This window comes from Phocoena phocoena, chromosome 15 (assembly GCF_963924675.1).
Source record: "Phocoena phocoena chromosome 15, mPhoPho1.1, whole genome shotgun sequence".
Classification (NCBI taxonomy): Eukaryota; Metazoa; Chordata; class Mammalia; order Artiodactyla; family Phocoenidae; genus Phocoena; species Phocoena phocoena.
The window spans coordinates 55,465,512-55,488,497 of NC_089233.1; the positions used below are offsets into that span (position 1 = coordinate 55,465,512).

Genomic DNA, 22,986 nt, shown 5'->3' on the forward strand with positions numbered 1-22,986 from the left:
AATATAAGTAGGAGACTTAGGGTTTTTAATGAAGTTTAAACTTAGAAAGAAAGGCATGTATATAAGATCAATTAAAATCTACAGGATTTGGTAATGTTGACTTGGCCAAAAATTCGTTCGGTTAATGAATATGTTGTTCAATAAAGTTCTTGGTGAAAATGAAAAATGGCAGACTTCCTGCTGGCGCAGTGGTTAAGAATCCACCTGCCAATGTGGGGGACATGGGTTCGAGCCCTGGTCCGGGAAGATCCCACATGCCGCAGAGCAACTAAGCCTGTGTGCTACAACTACTGAGCCTGTGCTCTAGAGCCTCTGAGCCACAACTACTGAAGCCCGCATGCCTAGAGCCCGTGCTTCGCAACAAGAGAAGCCACCGCAGTGAGAAGCCTGCACACTGCAGCGAAGAGTAGCCCCCGCTCCCAGCAACTCCCAGAGAAAGCTCGCCCGCAGCAATGAAGACCCAATGCAGCCAAAAATAAATATATTTTAAAAATGTCTACTTAAAACGAACGAACTTTTTGGCCAACCCAATAGATTGCAGAGTTGAGACTAAATTCAAGTCTGCAGAACTACAGTAATGATGGGCCTGTGGTTAATAAAGAGAAACTTGAAAAGAGTGATTTGTGAGGGGGAAGGGGTTTTTGTTATTGTATTTTTTAAGCCATTGGTTAGGTCACTTAGAAGCAGGTTCTCAAACTTGTTTCAGAACTTAACTAGTTTGTTTCAGTGGGTGGTACTTAAGTTCTTTGGTTGTTTTCTTGTTATTAAAATTGGAACCTTCTTAATTAAAGTAGAAATGCTCTCTTGAGCCAAGTTTTTTTCTGTCTCTAGTTGTTGGTTGTGTGTGTTTCCCTCCACTATAAACATGAGCCTGGTCAGGAAAGATAGGTTGAGTTCAGAACAGCTGCTTATTAGAGGAGAAGGTATATGACAAGATAATCTTGAATTCTTAAAAAAAGTTTGGACACACTTGTTTTGCAGATTTTTCTAGTCCATACATTCTTACAGAATAGGTTTGTAACACTAGGTCCTAAAACTTGCTAGGTACTTCCTAAATAATTCTATATATAAGGTATCTGAAATCTTTTGCTCACAGTTGAGATTCATTTTTGTTTTTGTGTGTTTTAACTTGTTTCTTGGTGGTAGCTATCTAGAGCTGATATTCATGTACTATAAATGACATCTTTTTCTTTCTAGCACAACGTCCTAAAATAAATCCATCAGAATGACACCTTCTCAGGTTACCTTTGAAATAAGAGGAGCTCTTTTACCAGGTATTGTAAAACTTTACTTTTAAACATTTAAAAAAAAATAAATGAGTGTTTTTCTTATCTGGATTATCTTAAATATAGAGTTGTTACTAGAATGAGCCTGATTATTAGATGAAAGTATCTTTAGGACATGCCTGATAACAGAAATGTGCTCGGAGTATAACAAATTCAAGAAAAAAAACTTCCCAAATAGTAAGTGTCTTAGTCTCATGTTTTCCAGGAAAGCTGTGAATTTTGAACAGGACAGATAATTGAACTGTAATTTGTTTGTTTGTTTGTTTTTCGGCTGTACTCCGCAGCTTGTGGTATCTTATTGTTTGTTTTCGGCTGTACTCCGCAGCTTGTGGTATCTTAGTTCCCTGACTAGGGATTGAACCTGGGCCCTTGGCAGTGAGAGCGTGGAGTCCTAACCATTGGACCGCCAGGGAATTCTCTGAGCTATGATTTTTAAGTCATGAAAATGAAGGAAATTTTTCTAGTGTTGAGGAGTTGGTGAAATATTTGGTGAAGGTAAATTTGTTCCTTACTTGTACATCTATTTTTTTAAGCTTTATTGTATTTTTTAACTGTCTACTGAAGCAGTGTGAAATAATTTTAGTGTAAGGTAACATGTCAAAACAGTATCACACCTTGCTACTTACCTGGTTAAGACTCCTCCCTTCTGCTGCAGGGGACACGGGTTCGATCCCTGGTTGGGGAACGAAGATCCCACATGCCGCACAGTGCGGCCCAAAAAACAAAAACAAAAACAAAAACAGTATCACACTTGGGTTAAAAATTCCTTGTTTAATACACTCTGGCTATGCTGGCCAGTTCCTCAAATCTTTTGCATTCCTTTCCTCCTTTGGGGCTTTCTCAAATTGTTTCCTTTGTTTAGATCTGTGCCCCCACCCGCCTAACTCTCCTTATCCCAGCTTCCTGTATTCAACTAGGTTAAGGTCCCTGTGAAATTCAAGGTTCTTTTTTGTAGTACCTCTTATGAGTTTTATGGAGTCATATGAGTAATTTTTCTTGTGGACAGATTGTAAACTCTATGAAAAATAATGTGACTTTATCTTATTCATGCTGAATTCCTGTACCTAGCACAGTACCTGGCTCAGAGCAGGGGTAAGTATGTGTTCGAACAATGAATAAATGATTCATTCTGTATGTCAGGCATCTTTGATACAGCATCCATCACAGCACCTGACGGTGTGTGTTTGTCCAAGTTCAGATTCTTAGCCAGGATGATTTTGTACAGCTCCACCTCTAGGCAAGATTCTGCAGATTGAAGATTGCTAGTCAGTTGATGGGGTTGCTCCCTTATGTCTAGTACTCACCTCTTGTCCTGTGTGTAACCTCTTCTGTGGAGAGAAGACTGCAGACCTATATCATACTTTTGTGCATAGGCAGTTTAAGCTAGAAGGAGCTGGCCACATCAGGCAAATGTGGTGACCACAGAGTTAGCCACAGAAGGATCAGCTTGACAAGGTGGAACGCCTTCTCAAGGACTAGTGGCAGATGTGAATGTAGGTGGGAAGGAAGGGAGGTAGAGGGACAGGGAGGGGATGTTGGGGTGGATTCTCACCTCCCCCCCAGATCTCAGGTCACCTTGATTTCCTCCCCAAAGCAAGGAGGAAGTGTTCTCTGCTGAAAGTGGAAAGACTGCAGAGAGAAGTGAAGTAAGAGGGAACAAGTAAAAAGAATATGTGGGGGTGCTGTTTGCAGATTCCTTTAGTTAGCATTCAGGTCTTTATAATCTTCTATAAATGAAATCCAATTAAAGAAATAGGTCTGTTCTGGTAAAAAGTTTCCGGTTTTTCCTCATAGAAACCATATTCAAAGGCAATCAGCAGAAAGACAGAGTAACATTGCAGGAGGGAATTGGTAAAATGCAGGAGCACTTATATAGAAGGAACGTAACCACAGATTGTCCAAGTTTCACTTTTTCCATGTGGGTTACATGTTCTTTCCAGAGCAGAGAGTAGCTGCTGTTTTGTATGGGGATAAGAAATAACTGACTCCATGAGGAAGGTTAATGAGACTCTCCTTTACAAAGGAAGTGTAACCGGCCTGAATCAGTGATTTGATGGTAATCTGGACTTTGAGCTAGGAGCCGCTGCATGTGCTGTACATATGCAGAGCAACATATATGATCTTGAGAATAAATATTTGTGCCTTGTATTTAGCAAGTGTTTATCTTTTTTTTTTTTTTAATGCGAAGAGGTAGTGATAACCTAAGTTAATTGCAAAAAAAAAATCTGGTTACTTTAAAGGATTGGTGAGTATTTTAACATGAAATCTTTATACATAACCACTTTATGTTTTTACAGACATGTGTTTAGAACCCTGAAAACTCCTGAATGACTACCACATTTGGGATTTTAGTTAAGTTTTAGACAGTCCAAGCATATATAATGCCATGCAGGTGGCTAAAGCCAATTAGAACTCGAGTCTTACTATAGTAGTGCCCAGAGCTTGGAAACCAAGCTACTCTCAGAGTGCGGAGGAGTTTGTCCTGAAGTTTGTTCACTTGGGCTCAGTTCCTTGTTTTTTTCTTTATGGATTTTAATTATAGTAATTCAGAATGTGTTGATATATAAGTTAAAGATATCTGCATACTTATATTCAAGAAACTGTAGACTTTTGCTAAATATATGGAATTTAGCAAATATAGGTGATGACTATATGTTGGTTTGTGTGTTGATGACAAGTGTTCAGATGAAGTGTGATAGTTTTTATTTTAGTAAGGAATATGAGATTTTTGTCTAGTTTTTCACTAGTCTTTGTTCTGGGGACTTTTTTTTCTTTGTTGTTGTTACATTGCTCATTTCCCATTGATAATTTTCTTGATCTTTAGCTTCTTGGTAGCTGCTGTTTGAGTTCCTGGAAAATATCAGGTACTGGTTCTGTAGGATACTTATATGCTCCTTTAAATTGGAAGCTGCCTTGAAGGCAAGGATTGCCATTTGATCACCTTGTCTTGGTGCTCATTATTGGCTCAGTAAGTAGTTGAAAAATGAAGAAAAGTCTGTCCCTGTACATCCTTCCTTTTCTCTGCTTTTGGTTCTATAGAGGTGGGTCAGGTTAATAACGTAGGTGCTAGTGTGAGTGGCACCTGGGTCGAAACCCATTTCTCCACTGAAGCTCTTCCATCTCCACTGAAAGGGACTCTGCATCCCATTAAATTAGTGCAGTTTCCTAAAACTAAAATGAGATGTTCCTACTTAACCCACTATAACTCGTTATGTTTCTTTAGGAGAGGTTTTTGCAATATGTGGAAGCTCTGATGCTTTGGGAAACTGGAATCCTCAAAATGCTGTGGCTCTTCTTCCAGAGAACGAGACAAGTGAAAGGTAAGCATGGACATGTCATAATACTGAATAATTGTGACATTCAGATTATAAACTTGGGGGTTTCTAAGATACCTTGGTATATTTTTCTTTTAATTTTTATCAAACTTATCACATATGTATAAAGAGTGAAGTCATTTTACAGAGTTTGCTGTGAAAAAACAAGTTCCTCTGTTTCTCAATTTCCACCTCGCAAAAAGTCATTTTCAACTCTTGGCTGTTGGCTGGTTCTTTTGATGCTTAATACCATATTTCTAAACAGGCTTATATTGTTATTTCTTATTTTTAAAAAATTAAGGCATTTTTTTGCTTCTCAGTACTATTCTTGATAAAAGATCTAATTTTTGCTTTAGCTTATGAAATAATTTTTTGAGACATGTATTCTTTTAAAAGTAGCAGAGGGCGGAACACATCCTTAGAAATTTTAGCTAATGTAGTGAAATAAGTTTACTACTGACATTAAATACAGCACTAAACTTAGCATGGGTGTGTTGGTGCATTGGAGTGGGGAAAGGAGGATCTGGGTGCCAGTTTCAGTTCCGCAGTTAGCTGTGATCTTGGGCAGATCTCATATCTCTAAGCCTTGGTTCCTTTATCTGCATGGTAAAGGGGTTAGGATAGAATCAGTGTTGTCAACAAAGGTGGTCCTTCTCTGTATGGATATTTTGAAGTGTTATGGATTGTCAAGATGTATGCGTGGGGGTAAAGGAAAGATGAGGAGATTCTAAATAGTATACAAATACATGCAGTGCCCCCAGGGAGAAACATCAGATTAGATGATTGTTAAGCAGTGCTACTAAAAATGTGGCCTGTGGACTCAGTGCTAGACAAAAAACATTTTTTTATCAGTGCACGATGTGAGAAATACAAAGATTGAGAGCAAGCATTTAGAAATGTTTATGACAGTTTGACATTGCTGGGATACCCATGCATGTCATGGACTTATCTCATTGAACTGGGTACATCATAGACCAGAAGTATTGGTCATGGGACAAGTAGAGTAACATAAGTAAACAGAAACTGGTCCTTCACAGCAGACAGTTTGAGGAGCACTGATGGCAAAGCAGAGGGAAATAACAAGGAAAGTAAAACAATACCATAATGTAAGCTCAGGAAAAAAAAACAAAAAACATACATAGAACACCCGTTTCTCTCTTTGTCATTAGTGTGACACGTTTTCTCAGCCAATTCTCTTCTGTTTTTATAAGTTAAGTTCTGTTGACAAATGATATTGGGATCACAGAAAAACGAGATGTTTATTCTCTTCTAGTGCCTATTTTTTCCTTGATTTGTGGATTAGTCACTCCTGTCTGAAGTGAAACCTCATGTCTTTCTAAACTTGTTTACCTCTGCTCTGAACTCTTGAGCTGCCCTGTTACCTGTCTTAAGTCCATTCTAGCCAACCTGGTCAAAGTGATGTGAACAGAATGAGAACAGTTAACTTCTTAATTTTAAGGAAGCAGCCATTTTGACATCGCTGTACAATGAAGTATAATTGATTCATATATGGCAGATAAACAGTGCTTCACAAAGAGAAAGGAAGTAGATGACACAGTTGATAAAAGTAGTTGATACAAGATGATACAAAAGGTAAACAAATCTGTTTGCCTGTAAACAACAGTCTCATGGGGGTTTTTGGTTGGTTGGTTTGTTTTTGACAGCGTGCTGGATCTTAGTTCCCGGACCAGGGATTGAACCCTTCCCGCTGCAGTGAAAACTCAGAGTCCTAACCACTGGACCACCAGGAAATTCCCCAGTCTTGTGTTTTAGAACTGTGTTTCTTTGGGATTTCAGTGTACTCTGCATTTAAGTCCTCTGTTCCTCCTTTTCAGTCTCTTAAGTCTCTCTGTACCTACAGGTTTGTGGTGACAAGAGCTCTGTTGGAATTTTTTTCTTACAAACAATTTGAAGGTTGTGGTGTCATTTCCTAATAATGCAGAAAATGTGGGTCACTTATGATTTTATTTGCCCTTCTTGGAGATTTTCATGGTATTTTTGTGGGGAGGATATTAGGGCAATTCAAAATCAGACAGGTGCACTAAACCTTCCCACTGCCCCTCGTTCCTGGTTTTTCTTGAGTTTCATCAGGTTACGTTCATTCTTGACGTCACTGAACAGTTCTGGTACATTTTTTTTTAAGTAATTTTATTTATTTATTTATTCATTCATTCATTCATGACTGTGTTGGGTCTTTGTTGCTACACTCAGGCTTTCTCTCTAGTTGCACTGAGCCGGGGCTACTCTTTGTTGTGGTGCGGTGGCTTCTCTTGTTGTGGAGCGTGGGCTGTAGGCCCACGGGCTCAGCAATTGTGGCTCACGGGCTCTAGAGCGCAGGCTCAGTAATTGTGGCGCACAGGCTTAGTTGCTCCGTGGCACGTGGGATCTTCCCGGACCAGGGATCGAACCCATGTTCCCTGCATTGGCAGGCGGATTCTTAACCACTGTTCTACCAGGGAAGTCCCTCTGGTTCATTTATAACTTTGCTATAGTTGCTTAGGGAAGTAAAGTAAAAAGACTGATTTTATTGCTCTCACCATCTGATCTTTTCATTTGGTGGTTCTTAACCAGGGGAGCACATTGGAATCACTTTAAAAAATGATTTAAAAAGCACTTTAACTGGTTTAAAGCACTTTAAAAGGGGGCTTTTAAAAAAATGCCGAGACCCTGCTCCTGTAAGATTGATAAATAGTGCACGAGAGAGGGGCCCCAGCACATTTTTAAAGCTTCCCACTAATTCTACTGTGCACATCTGGGGCTAGTTTCACATACTCTGGCTGGTTTTATGGGTGAAATAATACTGGAAATTTGCCTTTTTCTTTTTGGGTAGCAGAGATGGGAAATAAATTTCATCTCAGAGTTGGTAGAATCTGCCTGGAGCCCTGTGTTGAAAAGGATTCTGAGGCTTATCAGGGAGAAGTAGTCAGGGCACATGTTCCGAGCATTTAGGCTGTCCTTGTTGTGCAGCAGTGTTTCTCAACCAATCACATATGTCCAGTTTATCAAACTCCACGAGACAAAGCTCCACCCCAGACCTATGAAACCAGAGTTTCCCAGGGTGGAGCCAGGGCATATGTATTTTATTATTACCAGGTTAATCTGATTGTTGAAGCTAGGACCAGGGGTGACAGCTGGTTGTGGATATTTTGTTAGAAACCAAAATTGAGTCAGAGTGAGGATAATGCCCTAAGTCTGTCTTGGCAGAGCCAGGTGGGGAGCAGTGCTAGCCATCTGGTATCATGGAAGAATATTTGGAGCTGCCCTTTAGTCACTGAACTATTCATGCTGAATTAATGTTTGGGTAATGGTCTCTGACATGGGCTCTCAAACTTGTGTTCATCATCAGAGTCACCTGGACACTTGTTAAATTACAGAGTGCTTGGGCCCTCCCCCAGAGTTTCAAATTCAATAGGTCTAGATGCGGCGTGAGATTTTTTTTGTTTGTTTGGCTGTATTAGGTTTTCGTTGCTGCATGCAGGCTTTCTTTAGTTGCGTTGCGCAGGAGCTACTCTTCATGGTGGTGCGCAGGCTTCTTATTGCAGTGGCTTCTCTTGTTGTGGAGCACGGGCTCTAGGTGCGTGAGCTTCAGTAGTTGTGGCATGCAGGCTCAGTAGTTGTGGCACATGGGCTTAGTTGTTTCGCGGCATGTGGGATCTTCCCGGACCAGGGCTCGAACCCGTGTCCCCTGCATTGGTAGGTGGATTCTTAACCCCTACGCAACCAGGGAAGCCCTGGCCTGAGATTTTGCATTTCTAACAAGCTCCCAGTTGATACTGATGGTCCTGGGACCACACTTTGAATAACATTGGCCTATGATTTGAAGCTAAAAATCAGTTATAATCATGAATTGTAGTGAATTCTTTCACTGTTGAGTCTAAGCTTTAGAATTAGCATTAGAATATGTAGAATGACATAGTTCAGAGGAAGACGTTGAGTAAGATACAAGTACAAGTAAGATACAGACACTGATTGCTTGGCTAGGGAAATAGCCAGAGGCTGGGCAGGACAGAATAAGGGACAGTTGGGAACAGGCATTTAAGTTTGTGACCTTGGCCTCAAAGCCTGTTAGCAGCCATGTAACATCCCTAGCTAAGTGGAAAGTGAGAGGAGATTCAGAGGTCTGCACTGCTTGCCTTTTCTGGTTGGAATACTACTTCTCCTACTTCTTTGTATGGCTCATCATTTAGGTCTCAGCTCAGACAGTTCTTTCTTGTTGAGATCTCGCTCCAAAACTTCTTGTCACCTCAGAAAGGTCAGCTAGCCCTTCCTATGTATGCTGTTTGCTTATATATTTGTCTATCCACATAAGCAAGCAATCTCCTTGAAGATGGAGCTCTTTCTGCCTTATTCATCACTGTGTTCCCAGTACCTGGTTCAGATTAGGCCTGGAGTAAAATTTTGTGTAGGAATAAATAAATGGTATTGATCACAGACCTTACTTGAGGGGTTTTATGAATTAATGAAGACTTTATGCATTTTAGTTTGATACTGATGCTGCTGCTTTAATTCTTTTTTCTCACAGCATGTTATGGAAAGCAACCATTGTACTTAGTAGAGGAGTATCAGTTCAGTACCGCTACTTCAAAGGGTGCTTTTTAGAACCAAAGGTATGTTTTCTTTATCCAGTTTCCAGTTTCTTTAGAAGACTTCTTTCAAAAGCAACTAACTTAAGTTTGGAAACATTAAAAGTAAAATGAGTTTGTTTAGATCAAATAAGGAGAAAAGAACTCTGGATTAATAATATTTTAGCACCAAAAAGAAAGGAAGTAGCCTCTTCAGAGGCAAATAGTGTGTGCAATGGAATTTTTAAAAGACTAATAGTAAGTATGTTCTGCAATATTCTTATCATGAAATTGGTTTTAATGATAAGTGTTCTTGATAGGTGTGCATTTTCTATAACTTTTGTAAACTAGTTAGTAACCAGTAGTAAAGGTTTTTCTTTTTGTTTCAATTTTTTAATTCATCTGTGGTAAAGATATATTTAGAGGTGTATATAGCCAGCTTTAAGTGAGTAACTTTGAAAAAATTATTTCAACGCAGCTATCTCTTAGTGGCTGCATTAACTCCTATCAAAAATTGAAGTCATTCCTTTTAGATTTTTTTTCAGTGATAGTGTTGATAGACCAGGATCTTTTCTGAAGGCCTTTGGAATATCAGTTAGATCTAAATCTGCTTGCTCACAATGATTTATTTATTATTTTGGGAACATTTTCATATTTAGAAAAGTTGATTCTTTATTTTAAAGATACTTAATTTGCTGAAAGGATTATTTTCCTTCAGATTTTTACCTTTGAGCACACTTTGGGCTGCATGTGAACAAGGGCTTAGGCAGGAGTCTAGGAAGCAAACATGGATTAGATCTTTTTAAAAATTTATTTCCCTTTGGGGTCCTTGAATACTTGTTACATGTTAAAAAAAAAAAAATGCAAGCAGCCACTGTTACCTCAGTCTCTTAGCCACCATTATATAAAAGAGAAAAACTGACAAACCCACTTCAGCTGTCTTTTGCACCTATTACGTTTCTTATTCCAAGAATATATTGTGAATATACTCAGTAATTAAAATTAAATTACATTATAGTTGATCATTATGTTGGCTTATCTTGACAATAGTCTCACTTTAATGACTAAGGAAAAGATCGTTTATTTGGCATAGGGGTTGTACCTTGTGGCAAAGTTCTTTAGTATAAAGTGAACATTTGTACAGAGTTATGTAGATCATAGCACTTGTGAGTTTGAAAGCATATTTGAGGATCCTGGTATGTGAAATTAACTAAATTTTACTTACGGGGGTGTTTGGACAAGAAAAATCATGAGTCCTTTGGGCGTAGTTTCCTAAAGTAAGACTGTTGTCAACACAAATTAAGCCAACCTACAGTATTTTCTCTTTTCATTGAAAATGTAACCAAAAGCAGCAAATCCTTCCAAAATGCCTTTTCCAAAAAAATTGGCACGAAGTCTGCTTACAGTAAGAAACAAGTTTTTCCCCTTGTAATACTTGCAAAAGTTTACAGTATGTGTTGGTGAGTGTGTTTCTTTAAGTAGGTGCTCTGTATCGTGTACACATGTACCGTGTGATGCAGGGGCTGCCATGGTAAGTATGTTTTTCATGGAATAGAGTAAATAGCCACATAAAATCCCATGCATATGGCTAGAGGTTTTTTTTTTTCCCACACGCCAGCTTAAAGTGACACTTCTTTTTAAAGTTGGTGGCGCTTTTTAAATGAATCATAATTTTTAATAGACGTAATTAGAAACTTTGTCTCAATTGTGCACTGTCAAATGATAGAACTAATGTGCAAGGAATCTTAAATCGTGAAATGATGTAAATTATTGGAGTATATATTTTATGAATATAAAGAATGATTGGAAAGCAAAATGATTATGAAAGCATTGAAAAACTGAAATGGGTAATAAGGTTAATTTTACTGGGTCAAAAGTTTTAGGTTATCCAAGCAGTTGTAGAACCTAAGCTAAAAATCTTGTGATCTTGTCACTTGACCTTCAGAATTCAGCTTACTCATCTATAAAATGAAGGGTTTGAACTATAGATTTCTTACATCCCTTCGATTGCTAAAATTTTTCTATGAATAAAATTTTACCATTCATAATTTCTCTTCCGTAATTTGCTCTTTCTGGCATATTCCTTTTAGTTTAGAAGTTAAAGACTCTTGAAGTCCTTTTTCTCTTTAATTTCTCACAGCTGTATGTTCTTATGCTTTGTAGAATTAGAATAAGGTGTTAATATATTAAATTCTAAAATAATTTTTTACAGGTGACAAATATTATCTTATTTAAACATAGCAAACAAAAGTAGTAGATATTCCTGGAATGGAAACATTGCTGTGAGTCTGCAGATAACCCATTAATTTCACATCTTCACCAAAGATAATTTTTGAATTAATGTGTAATTTAAACATTTTTTAATCCATGTTCACCCCTTTTTATTTGTGGCTGGAATTAGGGATTGTTGTCTCATACTGAGATGTTAGCCACTTTTTAATTATATTGTCTTTGAAATTTTTCATTCATTTCAGTGAAATAGCTTATTTTTCAGTAACATCTGCTTTTAATTTTTACAGGTGTTAACATTCACTCATAATTAGATTCATTACAGATTCTTTTACCTTGTTCTTAATGTCCCTTGATTTTTATTTAAATCCTTTAACAAAAAAATCAGTCATCTGGTAGGCAGGCAATTGTTTATTTTCATAATAGCCCAGGTTGTCATTTTGTACAGTGGTTTCTTAATAAAATTCTTCTGCATGCTAAATACCCTCAGCTGTTAACTATGAATTTGAACCATCTGAGAGATGTATGTTGGCCTAGCCTTCTTTGCTTTACTCACTCCTAAGTGACCGTTTTTCTTCCTGGTCTTGTTAAAAATAGTGATTTTTAACTAACTGGTTCTGGCCTCTGACATAGATTAAAAATTCAGAGCCCCTTTCACATGGGCATTTTTTTTTCCATTTTTTTCAAAATCGTAGAAAGGAAACTGAAATTTTTACAGTTTACGCTTAACAGTTTCTATGATATTTGAAAGCAGTGATATTCCATGATAGTGATAGTTTTGCTTGGTGGTCTGTTAAAAACAAAACCCCCAGTCTACCTCTTATATAATCTTGTTTCTTTTTCTCAGTGCTTGATACAGCTGAGTGATGTCAATCAATAACTGTTTAAGAAAGCAGTCATTATGACTTTTTTGTAGAAACAGGTTTTTTGTATGAGAAACATTCCAGCAATCTTCTGATTTAATACATGCTAAAATGTGAAATAACTCTACCAGTCCTGTTAGTGGAGTACTATCTTGGACTGATATTGTTACTTTTGTCTCCAAAGAGCCATTTTCTGCTTGACTCTGAAGTGCTTAAAATTGTGGCAGTCTTTTACAGAATGGAACTCTTGTTTTTTTCCTAAGATCTTGAAGAATGACTTACTGCATTTAGCATATTAAAAAGGATTGTATGTTTTGGAATCGTTGCTAAGATCTTTAATTTCCCAATGCTCAGGTGTTAAGGTTTTTTTTTGTTTTAAAGAACATTGGTATGCTAAAATTTAAGATTACCTACTAAAGTTTAATAAAGTAGTCACAACAATTTTGGAAATTCAGTGTGTTTTAAAACTTGGTTCATTTGTCAATATTATCACATTTTATGTACCAACCATGAATTTGTAGTGTGAACTCCAGTAGACACAATTATAAGCCATCTGTTGAATTGACCCTTTGAACTGCTCCTCAAGACTCCATTCTGTTCAAGCCTAGTTTGCTTTATGCTATGGTTAGTGGGTTTGTAAACAGGAGTGGAGTTTTAAAAATTACTGTTCCCTCTCAAGTGTTTAATCCACAGGACTATTCTTACATGATTAAGTATAGATACTGTAATCAACACTTTTTGTGAAATTCCCCTGATACCTGAATTAAAACAAAAAATTAAAACAAAGTCTCTCCTTTCTTCTACCCACTTTTAATCCCTGCTGATATATACTATTATGTTCATGGCACCCTTTCAAGTCACATTTGATTAGTAACTTTTATAAGAATATGGATCTACACCACTTTTGTAGCAAAGAGGATTTTTTTTTTTTTTGAGGGGAGTGCAGGGGACATGGGAGGGGTGGAAGAAGGGAATAGATTAGTTATTTCTGGTTGCCCATTATTGCTAAGAAGCATTCCTATTTTTATTATATACATTTGTATCTTTTGAGGGTTAGAAAGTTTGATGTGTGAAAACAAATTCAAAAAAGTGACAGCAAAAAGTTGTAGTAAAAAACATCTAGCAGATGCAGGATCAGATGTTTCTTGTTTTTTTAGTGTAATTCACCATATTTTAAGATTAGTACTTTCACATTTACATTTTTTAAAATGTCTACACAGTATATTATCAATTCACAAGTGAACCCTTATAACAAGGATGTATTCAGCTAGAGAAAATGAGTTCCTGTATTATCCCAGGATTAAGGAATTGAATGTATATCTAATGCAATTTTAGTTCTCAAACTTCAAAAGTTTGCAAGTTTTAAAAAAAGATTTTAACCTCTGGTTATTTTAAATGACAGAATTATCTCTTGCCTAATTTGTTACATACTTATTTGTTATCATTTGGATCATTTATTATTAAATAAAATCAATATTGAAATCCTATAAAATGTTATAGAAGAGTATTTAATGTCATCTACAGATGTAATAAAGAGAGAAGCTTATATGTTCCAGACTTAAGAGTATATATGTGCCTAGACAAGGGTTTAAAGATACGTGAAAATATTGATAGTGATTATCCCTAAGTAGTGTGATAATGGGTGATTTTTGTTTCTTTTTGCTTCTCTGTATTTTACTAAATTTCTTCTTCAGAAGAAAAAAAATACCTTGTAAGGATATAGTTTGAAAATTTTCTTTTAAAATATGTATTTAAGGATTGTATTTTGGCACATAAGTTTAATTAGACAAGTGTAGGGTTTTTTGTTTTGTTTTAGATACTTCAAGGAAAATTAGGAAACACTTCATATACTTCAGTACTTTAGGAACACACAAGAGAATCCTTGTGGTAGTTCATTCTTGTGTTTAAATTGCTGTAGACATTATCAACAATACATAAAGCTTTATTTTCTTTTTTAGTAAGAGAATTTGATAACAGAAGACAGTATTAAAATTTTTCACACTGTATGAATTTATAAACTTTAAGGCAGTAAGAGTAAAACTGGATGTTCATTCCCCTTTAATCAAACTTGTTCTTCAGATTTAGCCATGCATGTGTCCTTTCCTAAAGGAAAGGGCTTCCTGTGCTCCTTAGAAACACTGGTTACTAAAATACGAGAATCTGATATTCTTCCTGTTACCTACTTACTAGTTAAATATATGTAATGAAGAACTTTATTATGCCCTCTAGTTCCTTGAGTAACTTGTGATAATTGATCTTGAAGTATTCGTTCTCAGTATTTCTACTATCAGAGAGTTTAGGCTTTTTCTGAACACTTGAGGAGTTACTTCAATCTTCCAGTAATACTTCGTTGACTTCCGACATACCAAACATAAAGTATATTTGCTGTTAACTTTAACTTACGACAGAGTATCAGTTAAAGATTAAAACTGAGTATTGTAGGCAGATTTAAGAATGGGTTTAAAATGGTTTTATTTGCCAGTTCATCTTATTTTTGTTTACTACCTCACCCTCATTTTCTTCCAGCATTCATCATGTTTTTTGACCTGGTACATTCCTGATTTTTTCGCATATAATATTGATATTAACAAGATGAATCTCTTGGTTTCATAATTAGTATAAGACTTAGGCCACAAACATCTAATGACGTCATGGGTAGAAAATAAGATACAAGAAATTATTGCAGACGTTTAACTTTTAAATTGCAGACTATCGGTGGTCCATGTCAAGTCATAGTTCACAAGTGGGAGACTCATCTACAACCACGATCAATAACCCCTTTAGGTATGGGCATTAACTGCATCTGTTTGAGGCATATGCATAAAGTTACTAATATGCTGCACAATGGCTTAGTGGGATTTAATAAATATTTATTTTAAAGTTTAAGGTCAATGCATTGTCAGTACTACAAGTTTCACTGAGCATATCATGGGTCTTACTTTCAAAACTAAACAGTTCTTAATTGCCTTTCTTCATAAACTTTATTAGAAATGCTTGCCTAGTTATTTTTAATTTCTTGAATTAGATGGGTTTATGGTGGAATATATATTTATATTTGGAGTAGTTACAAAAGTTTATAAAATAGCATTTTTTTTAACTGAGCATCCATCCGTGGCTTTGATATTACTTGCTCAGAGAACTTAGAACATTTGAGGAAAGAATTAATCCAAAACAATGATTCTTACATTTTTAACTTTGAATAGTAATAGAATAAGTTATTCTATTTGTGGGTGTTTTTTAAACTAGTAAATACTTGAATAAACTTGTATGAATGAATTCAGATTTCTTGGTTGTAGCAGACATTTTCCCCCAATACCCTGCTGGCTATGTTAAAGTTGCTATTTAGATAATTTTTGTTTGTTTGTTTGTTTAAACGTTATTTAGTTTTCTTGTGCCTAAAAGTGGCATTTCTCTTCATACAAGTATTTTTGAATTTCCTTTTCCATACTGAGATTAAAATTTGAAGTTCTTTTCACATACATTAAATTACCTACTTGGTTTCATCTATAAATTGACTTAGTGCTGAAAACTCTATTTTAGTTTCCAGAGAAAATTAGAATTTAAAGAATAAATGGCTTGTTATTTACTAGCTTAGATTAGAAAGTAGTGAGAGATTCTGCTTTACCCTATATATAGCAAGGACACATCTCGTTTAAACAGCTATCTCATTCCATCCTCTTTATTGGATTTTCTTTTTGTATATACATTTTTGTAATACATTTTTGATAGTATATTTAGAATTTTTATGTAGTGTACTTTAGAATTAAAAGAGTGCCATACTGAGGTTGGAAATTATTAGGAATTGAATATTTTAAAAATTGCATTTTGAAGCATCTTGCAGTTAAATATATTTTCTTATTTTGAGAAAGTAGGATGATTTTGTTTCTGGTCTTTTTAATCTATTTTATACTTTTGGAAAATAAAACTTCTGAACTTAAGAGCTGTGTGAAATATACCAGAGAATCTTTATTGGGAACTGTCACACTTATTTTAACAAATTCAGGTTTATGTTTAAAGTAAACTGGGAAAGGAAATAGCAGGGAAGATAATTAGTATTTTACTCAGAGGGTGGGGCTTAACAGCTTTTCTCATTTAGTTGAAATTTCTGTTAGGAGGCAATGTGCAAACACTTACTTTTTGGTAATTCCTCATAGCTCTATATATACAGGTAAGTTTATGCTGTTTTAAAAAGCTTTTAGCTGGCTATAGAGAATAGTTGGGGTTTGAGGAGCATTATATTTTAGGTAAGTTCAGAATACGCACTACGTAAGAATAAGCATTTTAATTGTGCCAAGACCTTTGGTTTGAAAAATCAACCAGGAGATAATGTTTTCCAGCACCTTGTCAGTCTCATGCATTGGTTGGTATAAACATTTGTCCCAGTGCCTCTAGAGCACCTCTCTGAGGAGTTTTCTTTCTCTTCCTTACAACATTGTGAATAATCACCATGAATATAAGAACCATTAGTTTGATAGCCTCCTTAAAAGGGATTTCTTTATTGAGGGCTACAATAAATATGCTTATTCACTTTGGGCTGCTTTTAAATTCTAAATTTTTAAAAAAATCCTTAAGGTAGGTAATTTCTCAATTGTTCATTCTGTATATACATCATGAATTTTAACTAGATTTTCTATTTTCCTTCAATTTTAGAAAGTGAAATTACTATTGACGATGGACAATTTGGAATCCACAGTAAGTGAGACTGAGTTTTGAAAATTTTTATTCACATGGTTGAGATGTTACCTTACATTTCATTAGAAACAGCACAGGGAAATATGACAGTATGATATTGAAAATAGAGACTAGAAGACTAGATCCAAAAAACAAATGCATTCTGTTAAATAATAGTTTCCAGTATTATTATTATTATTATTATTATTATTTTGGGCCATGCCACGTGGCTTGTGGGACCTTAGTTCCCGAACCAGGAGGATTGAACCCACACCCCCTGCAGTGGAAGCGCAGTCCTAACCGCTGGACCGCCAGGGAATTCCCTCTAGTATACTTCTTATGCTTTAAAATTTTATTTATTTTTTAGTTTTTATTTGGCTGTTGACTTTAGGTATATGAATTAATATAATCAATTTAAAAGTATTGTACTTAACTGTTACTATATCATCACTTAACACTATGTTTGAAAATGATGTTAATTGTTCTCAACATTTAAAGTGTGAAATGTTACTCATAAGCTACGTTTGTGCATTTTGTGTTAGTATGTGCATTTATAGTAAAATCAAGATTAAGTAGCAGAACGTTCTAGTAATTATGGCTGAGTATTTAAACAATTAATTTACAGTCATATACTTTCTGCATCAGTAAATACTTTATCCTAAGGATTCAAGTTTTTTCTTCAATGACTGGAATTCTCACAGTGTATCAGCATTATCATGCTAAACTGCATTTTCATTTTAGATACTATACTGTAGGAGTCAAAAGGTGTAAAGGGGGTGGACAGAATGCGTGCTTGCATTGACTGTGAACCAGAGATAATTGCTCATAACCAGTTTGCATTCCTGTTGAGTACAGGAAGGAATAGGGCCTGAATGTTTTGGTTGTGGTTTTACTAAGTACATATGTTTATCCACTTTAGAAATGTACATGCTTTTGCAGTATTTGGGCAGGAATTTAACTTATTTTTCTTGATTTTGTTTGGGATTATTTATATCACATCATAAGGTAGTCTAACATACTCGAATAGTTTTATTTAGTGTTTTAGAGACTACACAAAATTTATGCTACATGTTTTGGAGAGCTTTTTTAATGGAGAAGTTGTTTTCTCATTTCTTCAACTGTAATGATGACATTATATCCTTCTATTATATGTTAGTTACTATGCCTGGTTATAAATGCATGGCATTTCTTTCGTCATCTGTTGCTGTTGTCATCATCTTCCTAAATTCAGCGTTAGTTGGCCTTCAGGATAGAAAGCCATTTCTCCAACTCTGTCCATTTCTGGAAACAGTTTAAAATTAAGAGATGGTAGTGGTTTCTCTTCATGTATGAAATTTGATAGTTACGAAATCATACCGAAGAAGAAAAGTTTCTTGTTTTTTTTTTTTTTTTTAAGTTCTCTTGATGAAGAACTTAGGTCCAAAACAGTTGTCAGCTCCCTGGTATTTATGAAAATGTTATTACCTTTGTTAGTAAGAAACTTCAAGTTAAACAGTGCTAACAGTGCTATCACAGTCATACAGTTTATCTATGGCAGAATATGTAAATGGAGAATACATTTGTTATTACCACCTCATATCTACGCTGCCAGCACTAGTGGAATAACTAGTTTCAGCTGAATATTTCATGTGAAACTTCGGAAGTGTAGTAGTTATCCACTGCCAGTGGAACAAATGCTAGGTTAGAAGCCATCTTGCAATATGTATTCTTTCTGAGATAGATTTGTATTACTTCAATAATATATTCAAAAAGAGTATTTTAATTTACTTTAGTGCTAAAGTTTGGCTAGTTGTTAATGTTCATTTAACTTTTCCCTCCTACTTGATATAAAAGTTATTTTTCAATGACAAGTAAGACTACTTATATATTTGCTTTGGAGAGAAATACCAGTGATAGATAACCTGAGTATATTAAACGGAATGTGAACTAGAATTGTCAATATATATTGTACTTATTGGATTGGCTTTAAAAATATGTATATTAATTACTGTTCTTCATATTTACTTTGCCAGATGGTGTTGAGACTCTGGATTCTGGATGGCTGACTTGTCAGACTGAAATCAGATTACGTTTGCATTATTCTGAGAAACCTCCTGTCTCAATAACCAAGAAAAAATTAAAAAAATCTAGATTTAGGTATGACCATGTGTATTTGTTACTTAGCCTATTTATTTTCACTAATGGTGTAGATTTCTGATCCATCTGGTTATAGCCTTTATGTGTATAAACTAAGAAAATAACACACAGATAATGTCACATTTTCTAATAAATGCGGTGTCTTGTGAGAGTGAACTGCTTCCCTGCCTGAAGATTGCTACAGTTAAATGTACTTATGTTAGTCTTAATCTCCAAATTGGAAACAAGAAAATTTTGTTTTTACTTAGATAAGTGATTTCTAGGCTTATTATCTTTGTAGTTTCTACCATTTAAAATTTCTTAGTGTAGCAATAAATATTTTGTTTTAAAATTGACATAACGAAATGATTTTGAGCTAAATGAAGGGAGAATGGCATGAACAGAAAAATGATTGTTGGAAATATACTTCAGTGTCCTAAATTTTCTGGTGGCTTGAAAACGAGAAACTTTTCCATTAAGCAGGTCACAGTTATCATAGCAGTTCCAGGTTAGTTTAATTTTAATCTTAATTTAAGAAGATTTAGGTGTCAAGCTTTGTATAAATAACAAAATAGTAAGTAACTTAATTTTTCTGTAATGTCACCATGTATCTGTGGTTTTTTTTGTTTTGTTTTTTGTTTTTGTGGTACACGGGCTTCTCACTGTTGTGACCTTTCCCGTTGTGGAGCACAGGCTCAGGACGCGCAGGTTCAGCAGCCATGGCTCACAGGCCCAGCCGCTCCGCAGCATGTGGGGTCTTCCCGGACCGGGGCACGAACCTGTGTCCCCTGCATCGGCAGGTGGACTCTCAACCACTGCCACCAGGGAAGCCCTACCATGTTATATCTTTGAGTGAACTGATTTCTCAACGACGGAGGCAGCCCTATCATTTGAATTTTTGTAACTTTGGGACTGAGAGTTCTAAGTCTTGATACGTTATGCAGCTTTTTCTGACAATGTGTCAGGGCTGGGTTTAAAGGGCCATTTTCAGTAACTGAAGTAATTAATAGTAATACTTATTATCTTCAGAATAAAATTGATAATGATGTTGCAGTTTGTAAATCCATAAATGTTTTACAATAACTGCTGAAAATATTATAGTACTTACCTATACCAGTAATAAAATACATAAGGGAAAGGGTGGGTAACACTTCACAGCCCTTTCCATTGGCTATTCTGTGAGTAAATAGTGTTGGGTGTACCTTGCCTCTGTTCATTAGCTTTTCTAGGCCTGTGCTTTGCTTCTGAAAAACCTAGGTAATTGGACCACGTGGCTGATCTGCAAGATCCATTTGATCGCAGAGATTCTCTAACCAGTTAGTCATAAATAACTGAATATTTTATTTACATGTTAAAAGAAGCAAATAAATTGTGTTAACCGCTGTAAAGTGTTTATTAGCATAAGACCCTGAAATAAAGGTAGCAGTAGAAGATAAAGCCTTGGTTGGTTGGGCTTATTAGGATTTTTTTTTTCTTTGACTATAATTAAGAAATTAATAGAGGGAATTTCCTGGCAGTCCAGTGGTTAGGACTCTGTGCTTCTACTGCAGGGAGAACAGGTTCGATCCTTGGTTGGGAAACTAAGATCCTGCATGCTGCGGTGTGGCCAAAAAAAAAAAAAAAAAATTAGTAGATAATTAATGGGGTTCTGATTGCATTGCACATGCATCCTGAGTCCTGTACTGTTCTTGTGTAAATAGTGATTGATTATATTATTGTATTGCTTAAGCTTAAATTGGAAGATTTTTATAACCATACTTAGTTGGGCTCTACAAATTAAGTGACTGATTCCTACTGAAATAATTGTGCGTAGCTAGAAACCGATGTTGTTTTGACCATCTTTTTCCCCCAGAATTCATATTATCGATAGGTTAAGCCTTCAGTGGCTAGAAAATAAATTTATCTGCAGGTTTATCAGGACTTTTAAAAACTTAGCAACAGCATTTAAATTTTAAATAAAACACTAGACATGATGTTTTATCTCATTACCACCACGTTTTCAACAACACAAGTTTCTCTTTCGCTTGATTCCACCAGAACTTGGAAAGCAATGTTACTTATGATAGACTATAACATTTATATAGCTATTTGAGTAAAACCTTTAATGTTTAGTTCTTTTAGAACTAAATTCTTTCATAGATCCCTTTAAACTTGATTTTTTGGGGGGGGGCATAGATGCACATTGCTATTTGTAGGTTAGCCTTTTTTTTGGGGGGGGGGGCTATGGCACGCGGGATTCTGGTTGCCTTACCAGGGATCGAACCCCTGCCCACTGTGTTGGGAGCGTGGAATCTTAACCACTGGACCACCAGGGAAGTCCCTAGAATAGCCATTTTTAATCTTCCATTCCTTCCTTGCTTGTTCATTACTATCCACTTGTGGTCGCTTTTCATATGTCCTGGTAGAGAATGTTTGTTCCTTCAGGCTGACCAACAAAATCAGTTGTTCAGAACTGTTCCTAAGAGTTTGGAGAGAAGAGATTATCATTTTTGTTTGGATTATTAAAGTGGTGCTGCTTTTGGTTTTACAGTATGATTACGGAACATTATTACTAATTGAATAACCTGTGTTCATATCCCCTCTGGAAGGTTTCAGAGTGTGTGCCTATGAGGCAAGTCTGCACTGTGGTTGAAGGCAGCAGCGTCATTTGGACAGAGCAGGCCTCACTAATACAGTTCTGTTACTTGTATTATTAAGTGGATCTCATTTAAATCTAGAATGAAAAGTTTTCTTAGCGCAGCTGTATTCTGTACAATAACGTTGCTTCTACATCACTGGTATTAAAGTTGTTTAATCTATGTACATTCCAGTTGGTGCAAGAAATATTCTAGAATTGAGTTGACTGTTTGGCATTACAAGTGCTCTGTGCAACTAATCGCTTCTCATTGGGAGTAAACTAGTCTTTGTGACCCAGTAGCTTGGGTAACTTGTATTTTGTTTTCATTGCTGTGGAGTCTGTAAGAGTTTTAGACTCTTGGTTTATTTTTTTATTCATTTGTTTCATTAAAAAGGTACATACATATAAATATACATACATAAAAACCATGAATACATGCAAATATATATATTTAATACAATAGTTTTCTTTAATGATGTACTGTTCACAAAGTACGTGGACTCACTGTGGTGAGGAGAAGAAAGAGGAAATTTAAAAATTTACAACTATGAACTCTAACAGTCTTTTAATGCACACTAACAGAATATGGTTCAAATATGTACTTGTTTTATATATATATTTGTGAAACTTCTCATAAGAAATTGAGATAGCCAATTATAAATGGATAATAGTAAATGCCCTTTTAGATTCATTTTAAAAAACCTAAAGAATTAATGAAAACAGCCTTAGCATAATGAGCATTTATCTCATTTTAATACTTTGCAGAAATGTGTGGAGATAAAATCACTATTTTATAAAGTATAACTAATGCCTTAACCTGTAGTATGTGTAGTCTGCGTAATATTTTTATTTGAGGGTTTAGCATATACAAGGAGCATTTTTAAATTTAATGTTTTGGTAACATTTATATGGATTTTCCTTCTTTTTCACTTTTTGCATTTCATTATTTTTTCCTTTTATGTAGGGTAAAGCTGACACTAGAGGGTCTGGAGGAAGATGACGATGATAGGGTATCTCCCACTGTTCTTCACAAAATGTCCAATAGTCTGGAGATATCCTTAATAAGCGACAATGAGTTCAAGTGCAGGCATTCACAGCCAGAGTGTGGGTATGGCTTACAGCCTGATCGTTGGACAGAGTATAGTATACAGACAATGGAACCAGATAACCTGGAACTAATATTTGATTTTTTTGAGGTGAGTATATTTCACTGAGGGGGGTGAGAGACAACGCAGACAAGAGCTTATTTTTACATATGCTTTGATTTTTATCATAGGTTAATTTGTATAAATGCATGATTCATACAAATTTTTAGATGTTTACTCCTCT

General features: G+C 35.6%; 1 protein-coding gene across 1 annotated transcript in view; it reads left to right on the forward strand.

Moving 5' to 3' along the window:
- Window positions 1–1,225: 1,225 nt before the first annotated feature.
- GPCPD1 (glycerophosphocholine phosphodiesterase 1) overlaps window positions 1,226–22,986 on the forward strand; it is a 55,237-nt gene continuing 33,476 nt past the window's right edge. Inside the window, exons 1-7 of the mRNA XM_065892746.1 lie at window positions 1,226–1,274; window positions 4,510–4,606; window positions 9,123–9,207; window positions 14,963–15,038; window positions 16,905–16,946; window positions 18,938–19,061; window positions 22,622–22,853. Coding sequence (XP_065748818.1) covers window positions 1,226–1,274; window positions 4,510–4,606; window positions 9,123–9,207; window positions 14,963–15,038; window positions 16,905–16,946; window positions 18,938–19,061; window positions 22,622–22,853 — 705 coding nt within the window. The remainder of the gene's footprint in view (window positions 1,275–4,509; window positions 4,607–9,122; window positions 9,208–14,962; window positions 15,039–16,904; window positions 16,947–18,937; window positions 19,062–22,621; window positions 22,854–22,986) is intronic.